The sequence below is a fragment of the Pantherophis guttatus genome, chromosome 1, assembly GCF_059756535.1.
Source record: "Pantherophis guttatus breed Tessera chromosome 1, ASM5975653v1, whole genome shotgun sequence".
NCBI classification, from domain to species: domain Eukaryota; kingdom Metazoa; phylum Chordata; class Lepidosauria; order Squamata; family Colubridae; genus Pantherophis; species Pantherophis guttatus.
Genome location: NC_142063.1, coordinates 54,062,607 through 54,078,436, shown reverse-complemented (window position 1 = coordinate 54,078,436; position 15,830 = coordinate 54,062,607). Strand labels below are relative to the sequence as shown.

The window sequence follows — 15,830 nt, the reverse complement described above, 5'->3', positions numbered from 1 at the left end:
TTTTCTGAAATTAGAAAAAAGTATTTATTTTTCTTTCAAATTTAAGAAAACATTTAAAATACGGAAAGCTCCCAATGCAATTTTCCCAATACAATGTGGCGCACAGCCTGTGCATACCATAATAAATTTTCTATATATCAAGAATGGGAGTTATTTACAGACCAACCATTACTCCGAATCACATATTCATTTAACATTCTGTTAATATGTTTTTTTAAAAAATGAGCAGCAACTGTCAGGCCCACTTAGAGTTCCCAACAACGTGGCTTCCATTTTTTTTTAAAGCATCTGTCATTTTCTGTTAGTTTTGGCAGTCCTTATTTGCAACTCTAGTTGCCACCAGAGACAGCAAAAAGCATCCCAAAGTAGTGAATCAGTGTGTAAAAAGCTTCTTGAAGAACCTGATAATAAAATGCAGTGTTCTCAGAACAGACAATATAATTAATTTTTAATCTAAAGAGTAGTTTTCAAGAAGCTTTGTTGACATGCAAACAAAATTGCCAGGAAAATCTTTATGGAAAAGTAACTGTGTAGTCAGGGGATGCCAGCTGAATTAATTCCATTACCAAACAGACAAGAGGGACACGTCAATCAACAAGCATTTTACCTGTGGAAACAGGTTCACTGAAAGCAATAGCTCACCAGCTCTCAAAAAGTTAAAATCACTCTACCACTGTCACTCTGGTTTGAGTGCAATAGTGAACAATATAGAGATTCCTTGCTGCCTGCAGCACAAAGCAAGTGTATGTATGTATATGTGTGTCTGTGTGTAGCCCACATTACATGAAGACTCCGTTCAGATTTTTGTGATGCTCCGTGACACGCCCTGCTAACATAGTGAGTGAGCATACTTTCAAACCAGAGGAAGAACAAACAGACAAAGCTGCCAATCGGATGGCAGGATGCCCTTTAAGATGGTACAGTAGCCAGATTATAGGCGGACATAAAGTTGCAGTGAAGCTCAGACTAGGATTGCAGAATTCTAGAGTAAACCAAATCATTATTTCCTCATGTAAAAAGGGAGAAAAGAACAAGGACATCTCAAAAATAGGGAAGGGGGGAGGGTGGGGAAGATCCTTTTTTTCTTTTCGCTCGCTGATGCAAACTTCAGTGGCATGATTTTCCCATTCCGGCCAACTCTAAGAGAGTCTTGAAGATCTGGCACATGATTAGAAGTCAGAAATCTCTAGCCCAAAACTGGCCAGCAGACAAAGATGATCAGATGAACAGAAAGGATTTGGCAAGCCATTTGCTGACCAAAGGATGTCTTCAGAGAGAAGGGAGAGCCGGCCAAGCAGCTTTAGGGCTCCATCTTGGTACATCCTGCGATCTAAATACAAAACAGGATGGGAAATATAAACAGGGCCCCACAAAGTAAAGCTGTAATGAGGCAATCAGAAGGTAAATGAAATGCAGATAGATACACAAATAATAGTCACAGCAATGTAAGAAATGTTTACAATAGATACATTTCTAAGTCCAGACATTCACCAGGACCCTTGATATCCTTTTCTACATTATTTATAAATGTGACATGATCATGTGTCAATGGCAAGTTCTCAAATGTCCATATAATTCATTTTCAGCATTCAGAAGAATGTGAGCAGTGAAACAAATGAGGGAAATTACACAATTTAAAGAATTAAAGAATTAAATTTAAAGAATTTAAAGAACAAAATAAGAATCACTTTCCAGTCTTGCTGCTGTATATGTGTGTCAATTTCTTGGCTTCCATGCTGCTAAGTTTAAACTCTGTTTTCAACTCGCTCGTCAAGTTAAACCCCAAATGAATGGAAGAATGAGCAAGTCCTTGCTCAGAAATAATCATCAATATTTCTTCCCAGAATAAATTAAGGAAAAGCTGGAATTAGTATTTGACATGGAACAAATATCCATTTCTGTAGGAAGATCAGTTTCTTTTCAGAGTGCTGGACAATTTCCCTTTCCTCATGAAGTTCTCTCACTTAGTCTCACAGCATTTGCACCAGTAAATTCTTCATCTCTTATGGATTTGGGAAAAGAGAGGAGGAGAAACCTCCATTGCATAAATAGAGGTTCATATAATTTTGACTCCCCCCTCTCCTCCCAACATGTCTGACAATCATTAAAGAAAAGCCATAAGAAGCAAAAAAAAAAAAGATACACAATCTGGACCATTGTTTTAAAGCTGAAATTACAGAACATGTGCCTACATAAACTGATACATTCAATGGCCCACTGAATTAACAAAAATTATCAGAAAATACATATGCTTGCTGAAAGAAAGATGCCTACTCACATTCTTCCTGATCATTCTTGATTGGCATTGCTGAGTAAAAGATATAATCCACAGTGGCTCCCACTCCCATTGGCATGGTTGTAATCTCTTGGCAACCTCTCTCGGGCAGGAAATGGTTGTAAGCTGAGGTCAGGTTGAGGCAATGGTGAATACTGCCTGGATACCTGTACCCAGGAAAGAGGGGGCAGATGACATTTAACAACAGGACTGGAAGCAAAAAAAGCAAACTAAGCCAGCATTCACTATCACCGTGCTTCAGAAATTTACTCAAATAAAAGTTGTATGCTAAGAACTGATGATTATCTGGGACACAGCTTATGAAAAAGAGGTCTATCTTTTCTCTTTCTGCACTCCCAACAAAATGAATTATTTGAAGCTTTGTGAGAAGGAAATGCAAGTGAAGTTCAGGCAACACCCCCATTTCTAGTCGCTTTTTTAAACCGTTGTTGAATGCTCATGTTGTTTTCAGGCTAATTACAGTCTAAGAAACCGTGCAAAGGACAAATATAATATATTGCAGCATTTCCATCCACAAATGCAAAGTTGCAGACTGTTCCAGGGGAGCATTTTGGGAAAGGGCTCTAATGTGGCATCATCAACCAAAGCAACTCTATGAACTTTGCCCCAGGATTAGATTGTGATGGAAAATGCTCTGAAGATGAAGGGCACATTTCCGTAGGCTTAGCCATAATGCCAAGTGTTGCTAACTGTTCAAAAATAACAAATGTCAAAAGGGAAACAGAATATTTATAAGAATCCTCAAACTAAAAAATTATCTGGAACCTTATTAATATCACATTCAAAAGCAACATGAAGCAGTACCTTGTTCTAGAAAATCTTGTTACAGGTAGTCATTGACTTACAACAGTTTATTTAATGACCAAAGTTACAACAGCACTGAAAAAAAATAGCTTATGACCATTTTTCATATTGTGATTGTTGCAGCATCCCCATGGTCACGTGATTTACATTTGGATGCTTGACAACTGACTCACATTTATGACAGTTGCAGTGTCCCGGAGTCATATGGTCACCTTTGGTGACCTTCTGAGAAGCAAAGTCAATTCGATTCACATAACAACTGGGTTACTAGTTTAACAACTGCAGTGATTTATTTAACAAAGAAAATGTGTAAAATGGGGTAAAACTCACTTAACAAATTTCTCACTTAGCAACATAAATTCTGGGCTCAATTGTGGTCGTCAGTGGAGGACTACCTGTAGTTTCAATATACACACTCTGCTCTGAATCATGTGATCAAGAGATTCTTCACTTTCTTAGCCTTCCTTTAGTTATATATTCAGAGACTGTTGACAAAATGTCTGCCTTAACCTCACTCTGACAAGCATTCTTTCATTTTTTTATTGCAGCCTTCCCCAATCTGATAGCCCCCGACTCTCAAAATCCCAACCCAGCATACATATTACCTTGAACAAACCAGTTCTGGATCAGAGTTGTTCTCTACAATGAGGTCTTTAGGCCAATAGGCAGGACGGTCTGCAGTGCAGCAAAACAAAAGCAAAACACTTGATCAAACACACCAGTCAGTTTGAAGTATTTGACTCCCACAGACATAACAAAACCAGCTGCCCTAAACATCCTATACACTAAATGCCAAAACTCAAGAGCTTAGTTTCAATGTTTTATGAAAACTACCATCTTTTTGTACAAGAGTCTGGAAAAACTTCCACAAGTTTCTGAATAAATCCAAGCACCAACATGTATCAAGTTAAAAATGGGTTTGCCTACTTTGATTCTGCTGTGGCTGCATTCTAACATTTGTGCAGGCATGAAATAGAACACAGAAATTAAGGCTCAAGAAAGAAATAACATCAGCATTTTTAAAGTAATAGATATGATTCAGACCTGAAACAAAACATTGGGAGCAAACAGCAATGGCTTCAGGAATTCTTCCCAACCATTAGATATGGCCACAGAAAGTGCCTCCATTTTCTTCTGTGTAAAGAAGTAGCATGCTGCATCTGTGAGAGGTGCATGTGTGCACACTTGCACTTTCCCCCCAGGCATTAATCAAGTTGCCTGCATACATGTTGCCTGCATGTATGTCTCTGTATAGATCTAATCAGGTCATGGTGCCTATTCATCCTTTCTGGGTATGTTCTTCTGCCCTCTTCTTATGTTGTGTCTATGGGCACTGAGACCCACAAGGCAGGCAGCACACTAAGTCATGTGATCAAGAATGCTTAGAATGGAAGAGTCGCAGCATTCCAAATCAATGCCCAACTCTTTTTCTCATGTGGATGCAATGGGATATTTTTTTTCTTCCCATAATCCCTGGCCAGTTGCAGCACATTTTAAAATTCTGCCAGTTTCTCCATTCAAATCAAATTTGATCCTGTTGTGTTCAGTTTTCAGAAAGTTATCTCATTGGGGAACAGCATTCTGATTCCTTTTTATACAGTAATTTCTTCCCAGCTTCAACTTCATAGGGCGTAACCACAGATTTAATCATAAAACATGAAGGGTCAATTTATTACCTCAATGAATTATTCCAAAGCAACCCACAGTCTGCAGAACTCATTGGTGCTTTTCTGATTACTATGAAAATCAAGCAAAACCATGCAGGATATATTTCCCTACTGGGGGTTTCCCAATATGGATTCTCACACTATTTACATCACCAAGCAGAGGCAATAATGCAATGCCCAGGAATTATGGAGTATAAAATCCAATACTCCCATCACTACTTTGGAAAAGGCTACTTTAACCCCACTTACAAAGCCCTTCTGCAGCATCCTGTTAAACATTAAAAAATTGCTGAAAAAAATTGCTGAAAGAGGTAAAAACACAGAAGAATCTTGAATACCTGGCATGGCATCTGTCACACCTTCCAACAGGATCAAGTCTGCAGGTCGCTCACAGGCAACATCACAGTAACGGAACTGAAGCAGGAAGTCACGACTGTATTTAAGTCTGTCTGCAGATAAAAATCAGAACCGCCAGCCAAAAAAATTAGAATGGCTATGGTGTGTTCAGACTTGTCATTTGTAATCTAATTTCCAGCTGATAGTTGTTAAAATGAAGCTTCAATGCCCCCATGCAGATACAATTTCAAATAGTAAGAATTCAAAAAACAAACAAAACATTGAACCCTTTCTTCAACCCTGCAAAGTCATTAATTGTTCATTCCCACATCACCAATGAGCCTGTTTACTCAGTGAATTTACAACTGTCATTGAATAGTGTGTGTGAATGTAGGTAAATAATGCTTTAAACAAATTATTGAACCCCAGAAACTGAAAAGCTGTCATTCTGAGGATTCACACTGAAAAGAAGACATCCCTTTCTGAACATACAATACTGAAAAGTACAAGACCTACAATTTCAATTTTACCATGAGATTCACCTGACTTCTTGCTTTGACAAAGAGTGATATACTGGCAGTCATCTGTTATACCCAGGCAGCCAGGCCACAGAGGAAACAGCAATTTCCGCTGGTGTGGGTTCTGACAGAATTCCTCCTGTCCAGACACCTGTGCAGGCCAAAGAAAAGAAGAAGAAATGAACAGAACACAAATACCAACCAAATATTTTGAGGAAAATAATCCAAAATTCCAAAAATCTAGAATAACCATGTGAAAATCAGAAAGCAAAAACCCATTATCTAAAACAGTGTTTGTCAACCATAAAACTTTCAATTCCCAGGCTGAGTGGGAAATTCTGGGGGTTGAAGTTCACACATCTTAAAGTTACCAAAGTTGAAAAATACTGATCTAAAATATAAATGCAAGAATACTAGGGATGCATTTGCATTAACAAGCAAATTAGTAACTACTACTACGAGAAAGAACAGAGAAAAAATATATATATTCTAGTTTAATTACTTATTATTTTGTAAAAGGCAACCTTTCAGCCATGAGGAACACATGTCAAATCATGGCCATAATTCTCTCAAGCAACAGATTTCTCTTTTACCCTGCAGAGAGGAACTGTACTTTTACCCCACTTCCCAGCAGTAGCTTGGTAGGCGTAAGAGGACTGACAAAGGGGAGGGAGGCTGCATAGTCAATTAATAGTTAAAGTCAATTTCTGCCACAGCAGCATCCCAATATTTTAATATCTGGCTGGCTATTAATTGAAAATAGCACTTTCTGCCACAACATGATTACAGATGGCTTCTACAGTAACCAGGTCAGTTTAAATGACCTCGCTCTAACACTGGAAGTTTTTAAGAAGAGATTGGATAACTATTTGTCTGAAGTGGTGTAGGGTTTCCTGCCTAAGCAGGGGGTTGGACTAGAAGACATCCAAGGTCCCTTCCAACTCTTGTTATTCTAAAATTCTAAATAAATGAACTAAGCCTGAAAAAGTGCTGTGGTGGAGAGAAAAGCAAGCAAGATTCTCAGGAGGTGCTGGAAACCATAAAACTAAGAGCTAAACCAAGACTACCTGGTCTCTTTCTTTTGCTTACCTTCCAGGCTGGCATTCCATGATAGTACAACTGGCCATTCCGGATGAACTTATATAGCGGGGAGTCAGGCACAGAGTTCAGGTCCCCACATAAGATGACGGGGCAGTAACTGCCATCAGCCAGTTTTGCGGTTTTGTCAATCTCTGCCAAGAGCAGAGCCATCTGGGCCAGTTTGATGTCTCCCCGACGGGGACTGTACAATACATGAGTGTTTGCCACACACAAAGGGCTGATTGCCTTGTCTCCCAGGTTTTCTGTTAGTAAGGGCTGCAGTAGTAGCACCAGGCCTACATTGTCCCTGCTGAGGATATCCAAACCGGGCCGGAAGTATTCAACGGGGCTAGCACTGATCAGTTGGAACTTATTCTGCTTGTAACAGATTGCACAACCATCTGTCTTTCTTCCTGTCCGCCGCTTGTAGATACAGGTAAAGCCTGGCCAAATGACAAAAGCTTCTTGTTACATATGCCTCTTATGTCTAGTTTGATCTTTGAGATGAAGAAGCCACTGCTCATCTTGGTTCAATTCAATTCAGAAAGTAATTCATGGGAAAGGAGAAGCCAAACAAAGCTCAGTACACCCTCCCATCCAAAGCCTGATATGCATTGGAGCTTCAAAGGTATCCATGAAGCTCCAAGCTTCCCCAAACCATGTCTGCTATCAAAGTAAAGCCAACCATCCCAAAACATCGATGGCTGTTAAATATTGGGTAAGAGGCATTTTTACTGATCCTGGTTGAAGCATCAAGAAACATATTCTTGAGATAAGCTCACTATAAGAAGGAAGTTTTACCCATCATCATCAGTGTTGGCTCCAACTGCTCCCAATAATGATTCTCTTGAACTTCTTGGAGACAGAGAATCTAGAAGAAAATAACTATAATAAGTTATGTCACAGCTTTCTAAGACAGAAGAAATAAATTATTTTACACTAAATAGATTTCACTTCTCCCAAATTTATTATCCTCACTAATTACATTTGCCATAGAAGGAAAAATACAGATATTCCTTGGTTAACTATGAGAATTGGGACTGGAATTGACGGAAAGCGTTGAGGTTGAAAAGCAAGATGCCACTTGACTGCACCACTTAGTAGTGGAAATCCTTCTGGTTGCTGTTGAGTGAATCCCACACTGACTTTAAGTAAGGATGTCATGGGATCACCATTTGCAACTTATTATTAGCTTCTCCACTGACTTGTATGTCAGAAGCCAGTAAGGAGGTCACAAATGACAATCACAGGATGGCCAGAAATTCAAGGATCAGTCGTAACTACCAATTTGTTCAGCACTGTCACGAATTTGAATGGTAGTTAAACAAGGGGTTGTTAAGGGAGGACCACCTGCCTAGCAGATTTTGAAATTGTACACAATTGTATATTCAAGTGAAAAACAGAGAGAAAGAGAAAAGTGTTAAAGAAGCCTGAGATTCAACAGACATGGCCACAGTTATGAATATGCAATGGTACGTGGGAATGGATGGCATGGTGAAGAGGTGCTGGCTAAGGAACTGTCAGGTAAGACACAGCCCAGTCCAGAGTTGCATGATGGATGGAGCAAGAGGCTTAGAAGGGATCCTCCCTAAGATACCAGGCTATAAAGATGACAGGGAGAGAAATGAACTTTCAGACTTTTATGATTCTATTATTGTAGCTTTACAATATACTAGAATTAGTTTATCTAGTTGTGTTTTCCATCTACCTGGTAAGGCTGACGGAATGGTATTAGTTCAAAGTCTAAATAGTTCACTCCCCCTCAAAAGCTGACTCCTAATTATTCAGAAAAGATAGGCTTAAAGACAAGTGAAACACAGACTGTGAGTGAGGAATAATCTGAAGTTTAATTATAAGGCAAGGCATAATGGGCCTTGCATTTCCGCTACTTCCTCTTTGTACCAATGTAAATAAATGCAGGTAGTCCTCACATGCTGACACTCATTCTGCAACCGTTCAAAGTGTAGGCAGAGCTGAATCCTCCAAGTTCCAGCCATTGTAGTGTCCCTGTGGTCACATCATCGCAATTTGGGCATGTGGCAAACAGCTTGCTTGCACTTATGATAGTTGCAGTGTCCTGCGATCATGTGATTGCCATTTGTGATCATCTCTGCCAGCTTCCCACAAGTAAAACGGGGAAGCCTGCAAGTAACGTTGCAAGTCACTCTGGTAAGTCCTATCAGCATTCCTATGCTTGCGCCTTGCTGCATCCTCCATCCCCTGGCCTTCCTCCATTCGTATCCTGCTGTGCCATCCCAGTCTTCCTGCACTCACAACTTGTCAAGCCATCTATCCCCTAGCCATCTTGCCTCACACTAGGCCACACCGTCCATCCCCTCTGGCCTTCTTGCACTTGTATACAGCCTGCACTGCGTGTCCCATGACCTACCTGATCTCCCTGTGGCACCCATGCACTCTTTACCTGGGATTCTTGTGTCTCCTGCTTAATGACCTATGTGGCACTGCTGGGATTGTTATTGCTAAGTAATGCAATCATATGACATCATGCTTTATGACTGCATCACTTAGTGACAGCAATCCTGATTCCAATCGTTGTTAATAACCTGAGGACTACCTGTATACTCAAATACAGCAAAGCTGCCAAGTTATACTCACATCAGGATCCCAGTGCTGGATCTCCTGTAAGAGATTTGCAAGACGATAGCTCCAGTTTAGGGTATCCGGATGGCAATGCATGTAAAGATGTGGGCACTGCTCAATCAGGTCCTGGGCCAGAATGTTGTAAGACATTACTCTGAATTCAAACAGAGACCCACTCTCTGGATTCAGCTCTGGGTTACTGGCAGAGATATCTTCCCAGTCTCTCCACAGAATCTCTGTACAAAAGCAAAAAGTGCAAGACATAGTTTGGCTCTATGCTGGAAATGTCCGTTTGTGGTTGAAACCCTGTTGTCCTTCAGAGCAAAAAGCAATTTGAGGGAACTTTAACTAGAATCTGAGCCTGTGCTATAAGATAAATTACTAAGTCATAAAGGCTAGTTTAATACAAATGCACCTTTTGACTTTTCATCCTGAGCAACTCATGTGCCTCCGACTTGTTTTGAGTTAGAGTATCACCTGAATGCATGATAAAGACTACAATTCTGTTAGCCATCCAGAGTTGTTGTCAGATGGGGAAGGGGCATTAAATTGATAAAATACATTCATAAAAAATAAAATTATAGCTAAGGTTTTCACTGAATGTATTTATGGCTATATTTTTTGTGTGTTCCAGCCATAAGTAGCCTGCATACTGCATTTGTATGATAAATTTGGAAAGGTACACATGATGTCCTAAACCTAGCTCATATGCCGTAAGCCACCGAAAACTTGAGGGGGGGGGAAACTTTTATTTTTCAAGACAACAGTGTCAAACTCTTATAATTATTTCATTTAAAAAGCTTTTTTAAAAAAGTTAAATGCAGTACAATGTTCTGATGTAACATCACCTATCATCTAATTTGACCTACAGAGCAAAACTAGACATAACATTAAGGCTACCTCTGTATTTAACCTAAATAAACTTTTGCTATACAACTGAGTAATTCTGTTTCTTCCAGAGGATAAGAGAGCTTTCCTTTACTAACACAACAGCACTCTGCAAACAAATATGTTATAATCCACAACTACATTTTTAGCGTGACAACCAGCTTTTATTCCAAAATTAAAAATATTCAGAAGCGAGCATTTGGGCAATATATTCAGAAATACCAAAGTAGCCTCTGGATACCTCTCTGAAATGGATTCTGGAAATTTATTCTATAAGGGTGACTGTACTCCCTAAAAATGTTATTTTGCCATTCCAGTCTGAAGGCAATTATTTGAAAAGTTCCTGTCTATACATTGTAACTGGGTATTCTTCTTGAACATTCATTCATTCATTCATTCATTCATTCATTCATTCATTCATTCATTCGCATTTCTATGCCGCCCAACTCCCAAGGGACTCTGGGCGGCTTACAACAAAGAATAAAACAATGCGAACAATCCCATAAAAATGTTAAAACATAAGTAATGCAATAGATTAAATTAGTATGCATTATTTGTACTAGTTATTTTACATATTTTTGACCTTATTGGCACTCACAGTGTGTAATATCTCTAACCATCAAAGGAATTTAGAACATTTAGCAGATACTTTGAAGGATTTCAGACAAAGGTAAGACTGAGAGGTGTTTCCACAATATCTAACATAACTAATATTCCCACACTGTAGAAAGCATCAAGTCACATAGTAACTCCGCTCTTATGCAGTAAGGTCAAAGTCACACAATGAAACGCCTTAGTACTCACCATGATAAGGTATCTCTAGGGGGAGTGGCTGAAATTGACCTGCATCTGCAAAAGGCCACATTACTGCCTCGGCTGATATCACATCATTCTCCTGGGCAGGACTCCAGGCTAACACAGCAGGATCTTCAATCCACACTTCTGTGGACACAGAAGCATCCACATCTGGAGGATCACCCTCTGTCCGTATTGCTGCCCATGGAGCAGTGACTTCCACATCCTCTTTTCCCTCCGTTGGTGAGCTTGCCAGAGTAGGTTCTACAAATTCCTGTAGCTCAGAAGATCCCTCAGTGGGGACCCCTTGCAGCAGCTCCTGCTGCTGCTGTTGTTCCTCTTCCTCCTCTTGGCCATTAGACTGTGGTGAGACAATCAAGTTGCTTAAGCTTGTCATCAGTAGCTTTGGGCCTTCTTGCCACTCCACAGCCGAAATGGCTGCTACTTGGTCCAGTTCTGAAGCCCTCTCATTAGTGCAAACCCCCCCAGCCCCCTTCTCCAGCCACTGCTGCAGCAGGGCTTGCTTCTCCTCCAAGTTCGGCTTCCCACCGATTGGAGCAGAAAGGCCGTCTATAGATGTGCTCTTTGGCAGAACCGCGTTCTTTCGACAGGTAAAGAAAGCATCTGTCAAAAATATGAACATATGTTCACTTTAGAAACAACTTGCTTAAGTGTAGTAAAATTAACTGCAATGATGCTTTTAACAATTCACAAACACCAACAAATGCTGGCACAGAGCAAATCCCTGTTTTCTAAATCAGGGATTTCCAAGCTCTCTGGGGGAGTGAGATAGATTCAGATTTTGAGGGTCAGTGGTTGACTGGTGGTAAGAATCAAATACCCATTATGGGAAGGCCCTGGATTGCACTCATCATTTTATTTCATACAAGATGATGTTTATTATTATTTTCTAAAGAAGTATCTGGGATCTATATGGAGTCCAGAGGCATTTTAGCAAAGACAGGTTATGTTTGAGTGTAGTATTATCCTTCTCATCCAGAAAGATTTAAAAAAATCCACAAAAAATGAAGATTGAGTAGGGCAATAAGTTTGGAAAGCACAAAGAAATGTGTTGGTGAATATGTTGTTGCATTTGGAATTAAGTTAGGGAGCCAGAATCTATAACAATTTTGCACCATAGTATGTAACTATCACATAGGACTTTGAATATTTGGGTTTAGCAACATCAACATTTTATCATTCAGCTTAATTTGAAATCAGTCAGCAAACAAGAAGCGCTCACTGAAAAACCTAACTTTTCCATTCTTGAGTCAAATAAAAGCAAATTAATTGACATTAATTTCAAAAATTAGTTGACTGGGCACCACATACTGTAATAACAAAGGCCCAAATTACAAAGTACTTAAGATTTTACTTTGTAAACATGACTAAAAGAAAAGAGACAGAATAAAGTTATACACAAAAAGTTTTAAGCCATGCTATCCAGGATCGAAGGTCTGAAATGTGATATAACGCAGTCTCAAACCATCCCGAATATTAGAAAGTAAGTGACTTTAAAAACCAATGGGCCATTTCTATATCTCATAAGGCAATGCAGCCACAAAATGTTTTTAGGGCCACCCAGAAAATTGAAATGTGACACATGGCAGTCCAAGGCATTCTGATAATCAAAATCACAGATTTTGATGGGGGGGGGGAACCCTAACTGAATGAATAATTGTGAAATAAAAACATTGGCAACTCCTGCTCTTATATTCTCTCCCTTCCAATTGCGTTAGCAGGGAAAACAAACCTGCTCTACCTCATAAGGTTGCAAGAAAATAATGCAAGTAAAGCCCCGTGTAAAAGTTAACCATTAGCCAAACAAGCTTGTTTCCGTTTCCCCCAATGCCCAACCGCCTTATTTTTTTTTTCCTCACACGCGCCCATCCTCCTCTTACTCCGACTATTATTATTATAGCCTTTTCTTAACAGACTCTAAAACCACAGTACAATTTCCAGCACCCGTTTCGGTTGCGGATCTCAGTTACAAGCAACGTCACGGCCGCTGTTTTGATCCTCCGAGAGGAGAAACTTCACCAGCACGCCGGAAGGCGGGACGGGGAGGGGGGCGGGGAGGCCCAATGAAAGCCCGGCTCCCAGCGCTGGGCGGAGACGAGCAGCGCAAGCGGGATACCCTTGGCGGACGCCCTGCCGCCGTTGGGCCAGCCGCCCAGCTTAGGCCGGAGGAGTCTGGCAGATGAGAAGAGAGGCCTCGCCGAGGCGGCAGCGGCAACCAAGCAGCCCTTGCCCTTGCCTGATTGGACGCTCTGTCCCATCATCCCGCCCTGAGAGGGGAGCGGACAGTCAGCCTGCTTCACCCGAACGGGGAGAAGAGGCGAGGTTGGGGGGGGGGGGCCGCGGCGGACGACACACGAGCCCGAAGAGGGGAGGCGGTTACCTTGGAAAGCCTGCAGGAGCCGCGACAGGGGCAGCAGGACGTAACAGAGGACCGTCCCGATCATCCCGCCAGCCCGCTCCTCCTTCCCTTCCCCTCCCTTCCCTTCCCTTCCCTTCCCGGCCGCTAGCCAGCCACGCGGAAGACTTGGCTCCGCCTCGCCCAAACTCCCGGAGGTCGACGGGGCGCTGCGGCAGGGCGGCTGGCTCTGCGCTTTCTCTCCGGAGGCTATATCGGAGGCTGGGATCAAGGCCCATCCCCGGCCGGCGCTCAAGCGGAGTGGAAGTTTGCGCAGCCCCCGCCCGCTGCTTCCTTTCCCTTCGGCTCTCACACCGACTTGCAACGAGAAGCAGCACGCGGAAAGCCAAACCCTCAAACCGCACCCCTTTTTCCTACGCGGTGCTTGGGAGTCCCAGATAATTCGGCGCCTGCTGGGTACAGTAGTCCTGCAGGGCTGGGGTTGGGGGTCGCTTTGGCAGAAGAGCGGAGAGAGCCTGGATTTAAAGGGAGCTGCAGGACTGTCCCGCGGCCGACCGAAAGTGGGGAGGGGGAGGGGAAACGTCAACTCCGACTGCCGCCCCTCCCCTCCTTGAGTTGATTGAAAGGGGGGGGGAACCCGAGATGGGTGGACTTCCCAAAGTTTAATGGAAGAGATTGACAGCAAACCATCTGCTTCGCTGTTATAGGGTGACAGAATCAAGGGATCAATTCAATTTGCAATTTATATTTCTTTTTTTATATATATAAAAAAGGATGTTTACATCGGCAGCTGGCACTCTGTTAATTTGTTACATATAGCGGGAAAAAAACCTGAGGTGGGAGGATAATCCCACTCTTAAACACTGGTAGCTGAGCACTTTGCTTCTCAGTTTGGCTGTAGCAGTGCAAATCGAGGGGTTACCCATTATTTCATCATCTCAGTACATTGATAAGAGTTTTAAGTCAATACCCGAGAAGATTTCTTAAAATGCTGAACTGCATGGATGCCCTGAACACCGAATGTCATTGTTTGAAAATAAAGATGTTTTTGTTTGCCTACTAGTTGCTGTTACATATATTAATGTCACCCGTTTATTATTTTTCTTCTTCCATCAGTCAGAATAAGTCAGTACATTTTTGTTAGCACTAATAGTCTTAAGCTTTTAAAACCTAACATGTTGGTCCAGTTCTCTTTTGGTCTTATTTTTACATATGAACATTCATCAAACACATACACTTGATCTACAGGGAATGGTTTCACTAAATTTACCCCTGTGATTGCTTCTTCCAGAATTACTCGTTGAATTGTCTGCATACTGTAATTGCTCCTGCCTATCATTCGCTGTAGTGGAGTTGATTTACATGCTTTTAATGTAAATCAAAGATCAAATTAGATGAAAAACTGGAAATTCTTACCTGCTGGTTATATCCAGTATGGCCTTTATTAGTAAATGCCAGAATATCCTCAGCCAGTTTGAATCATAGGCAGCTCATATTCTACTGTTACTCAAAATAACTACCAGGAGTACATAATGTAGCAAACAACTCATCTTGAGATGACCAGGCTTAGGGTTCACATAACCCATTTTTTAAATAACTATGATTGTAAGGGGATAATAGAAGCAGCATACATCTTAATTCTCTTCTGTGTGTAGCATGGAAAATGGGCTATTTTCTTACGTATATACACTACCTCTTTTTTAGTGCTTTTGAGTAATTCTATTACTACTGGCCACTGCCTGAAAATCCCTGCAGTTTTCTAGGAAAGATTTTCAGAAGTGGTTTGCTGTTGCCTCCTTCCTAGGGCTGTCAGAGAGTGACTGACCCAAGGTCACTCAGCTGGCTTTGTGCTTCAGGACTAGAACTCGTGATCTCCTTTCTAGCCTGGTGCCTGAACCACTGCACCAAACTGATTCATCCGACCTCTGGCTAGTATAAAAACTTGTTTGCTGTTACCTAAATATAGTAGCCTCAGGCCTACTGAAATATTTGAAGCCTCGTGTAAATAAAACAAAAATACAAATACAATTTCCTCAATCTTGGTTACTTGTTAAAAAAAAAAATCAAATGGGGGGGGGCAGTTCAGGGAATTTATTGTGGGTAGAAAATAACCAAAGAAAATAGGGCATGAATATCTGTGCATCAGTTGTCGCCAGTGATTCAGCTTACATCAGACCCATATTTTGATGTTAAAAGGTCTGAACCTAATGCCGCTAGTAATTTTGCCATGCTTATTGAAAGAATAGCCTAGCCAGGTTGTGCAACAACTACAAAACAGGAGTTTTTCATGAATGTTAGAAAAAATGAATGTACACAATCTAATGTGGCTTCCCATCACTGCCCCTTAAATTACCAACAGCACCGCTTTCTGAAACAAGATCTCTGACCTGCATTCTGATCCATTTTGATCCAGCTCACCAAAGAAGACTTGACTCAAGCCTCAGCTATGTGGCTATAGAGATACCATA

General features: G+C 41.2%; 1 protein-coding gene across 7 annotated transcripts; it reads right to left on the bottom strand.

The window, feature by feature from the left end:
* Window positions 1–15,829, bottom strand: ANGEL1 (angel homolog 1). 7 transcript variants are annotated; one of them, XM_087873662.1, is made up of 10 exons: window positions 15,750–15,829; window positions 10,995–11,609; window positions 9,318–9,538; window positions 7,503–7,572; window positions 6,711–7,144; window positions 5,646–5,772; window positions 5,106–5,216; window positions 3,706–3,775; window positions 2,279–2,442; window positions 1–1,330 (listed from the first exon to the last, which is right to left on the bottom strand). In XM_087873662.1, exons 1-10 carry the CDS (start codon window positions 15,763–15,765, stop codon window positions 1,170–1,172), a joined length of 1,989 nt encoding a protein of 662 aa, XP_087729788.1. In that variant the 5' UTR covers window positions 15,766–15,829; the 3' UTR covers window positions 1–1,169. The 7 variants fall into 7 exon arrangements, with proteins under 7 accessions (XP_087729788.1, XP_034274075.2, XP_087729796.1 ...); XM_034418184.3 differs by having other exon boundaries at window positions 5,634–5,772; window positions 15,750–15,828; XM_087873670.1 differs by lacking the exon at window positions 15,750–15,829 and adding an exon at window positions 13,767–13,983 and having other exon boundaries at window positions 5,634–5,772.
* Between the last annotated feature and the right edge of the window lies 1 nt (window position 15,830).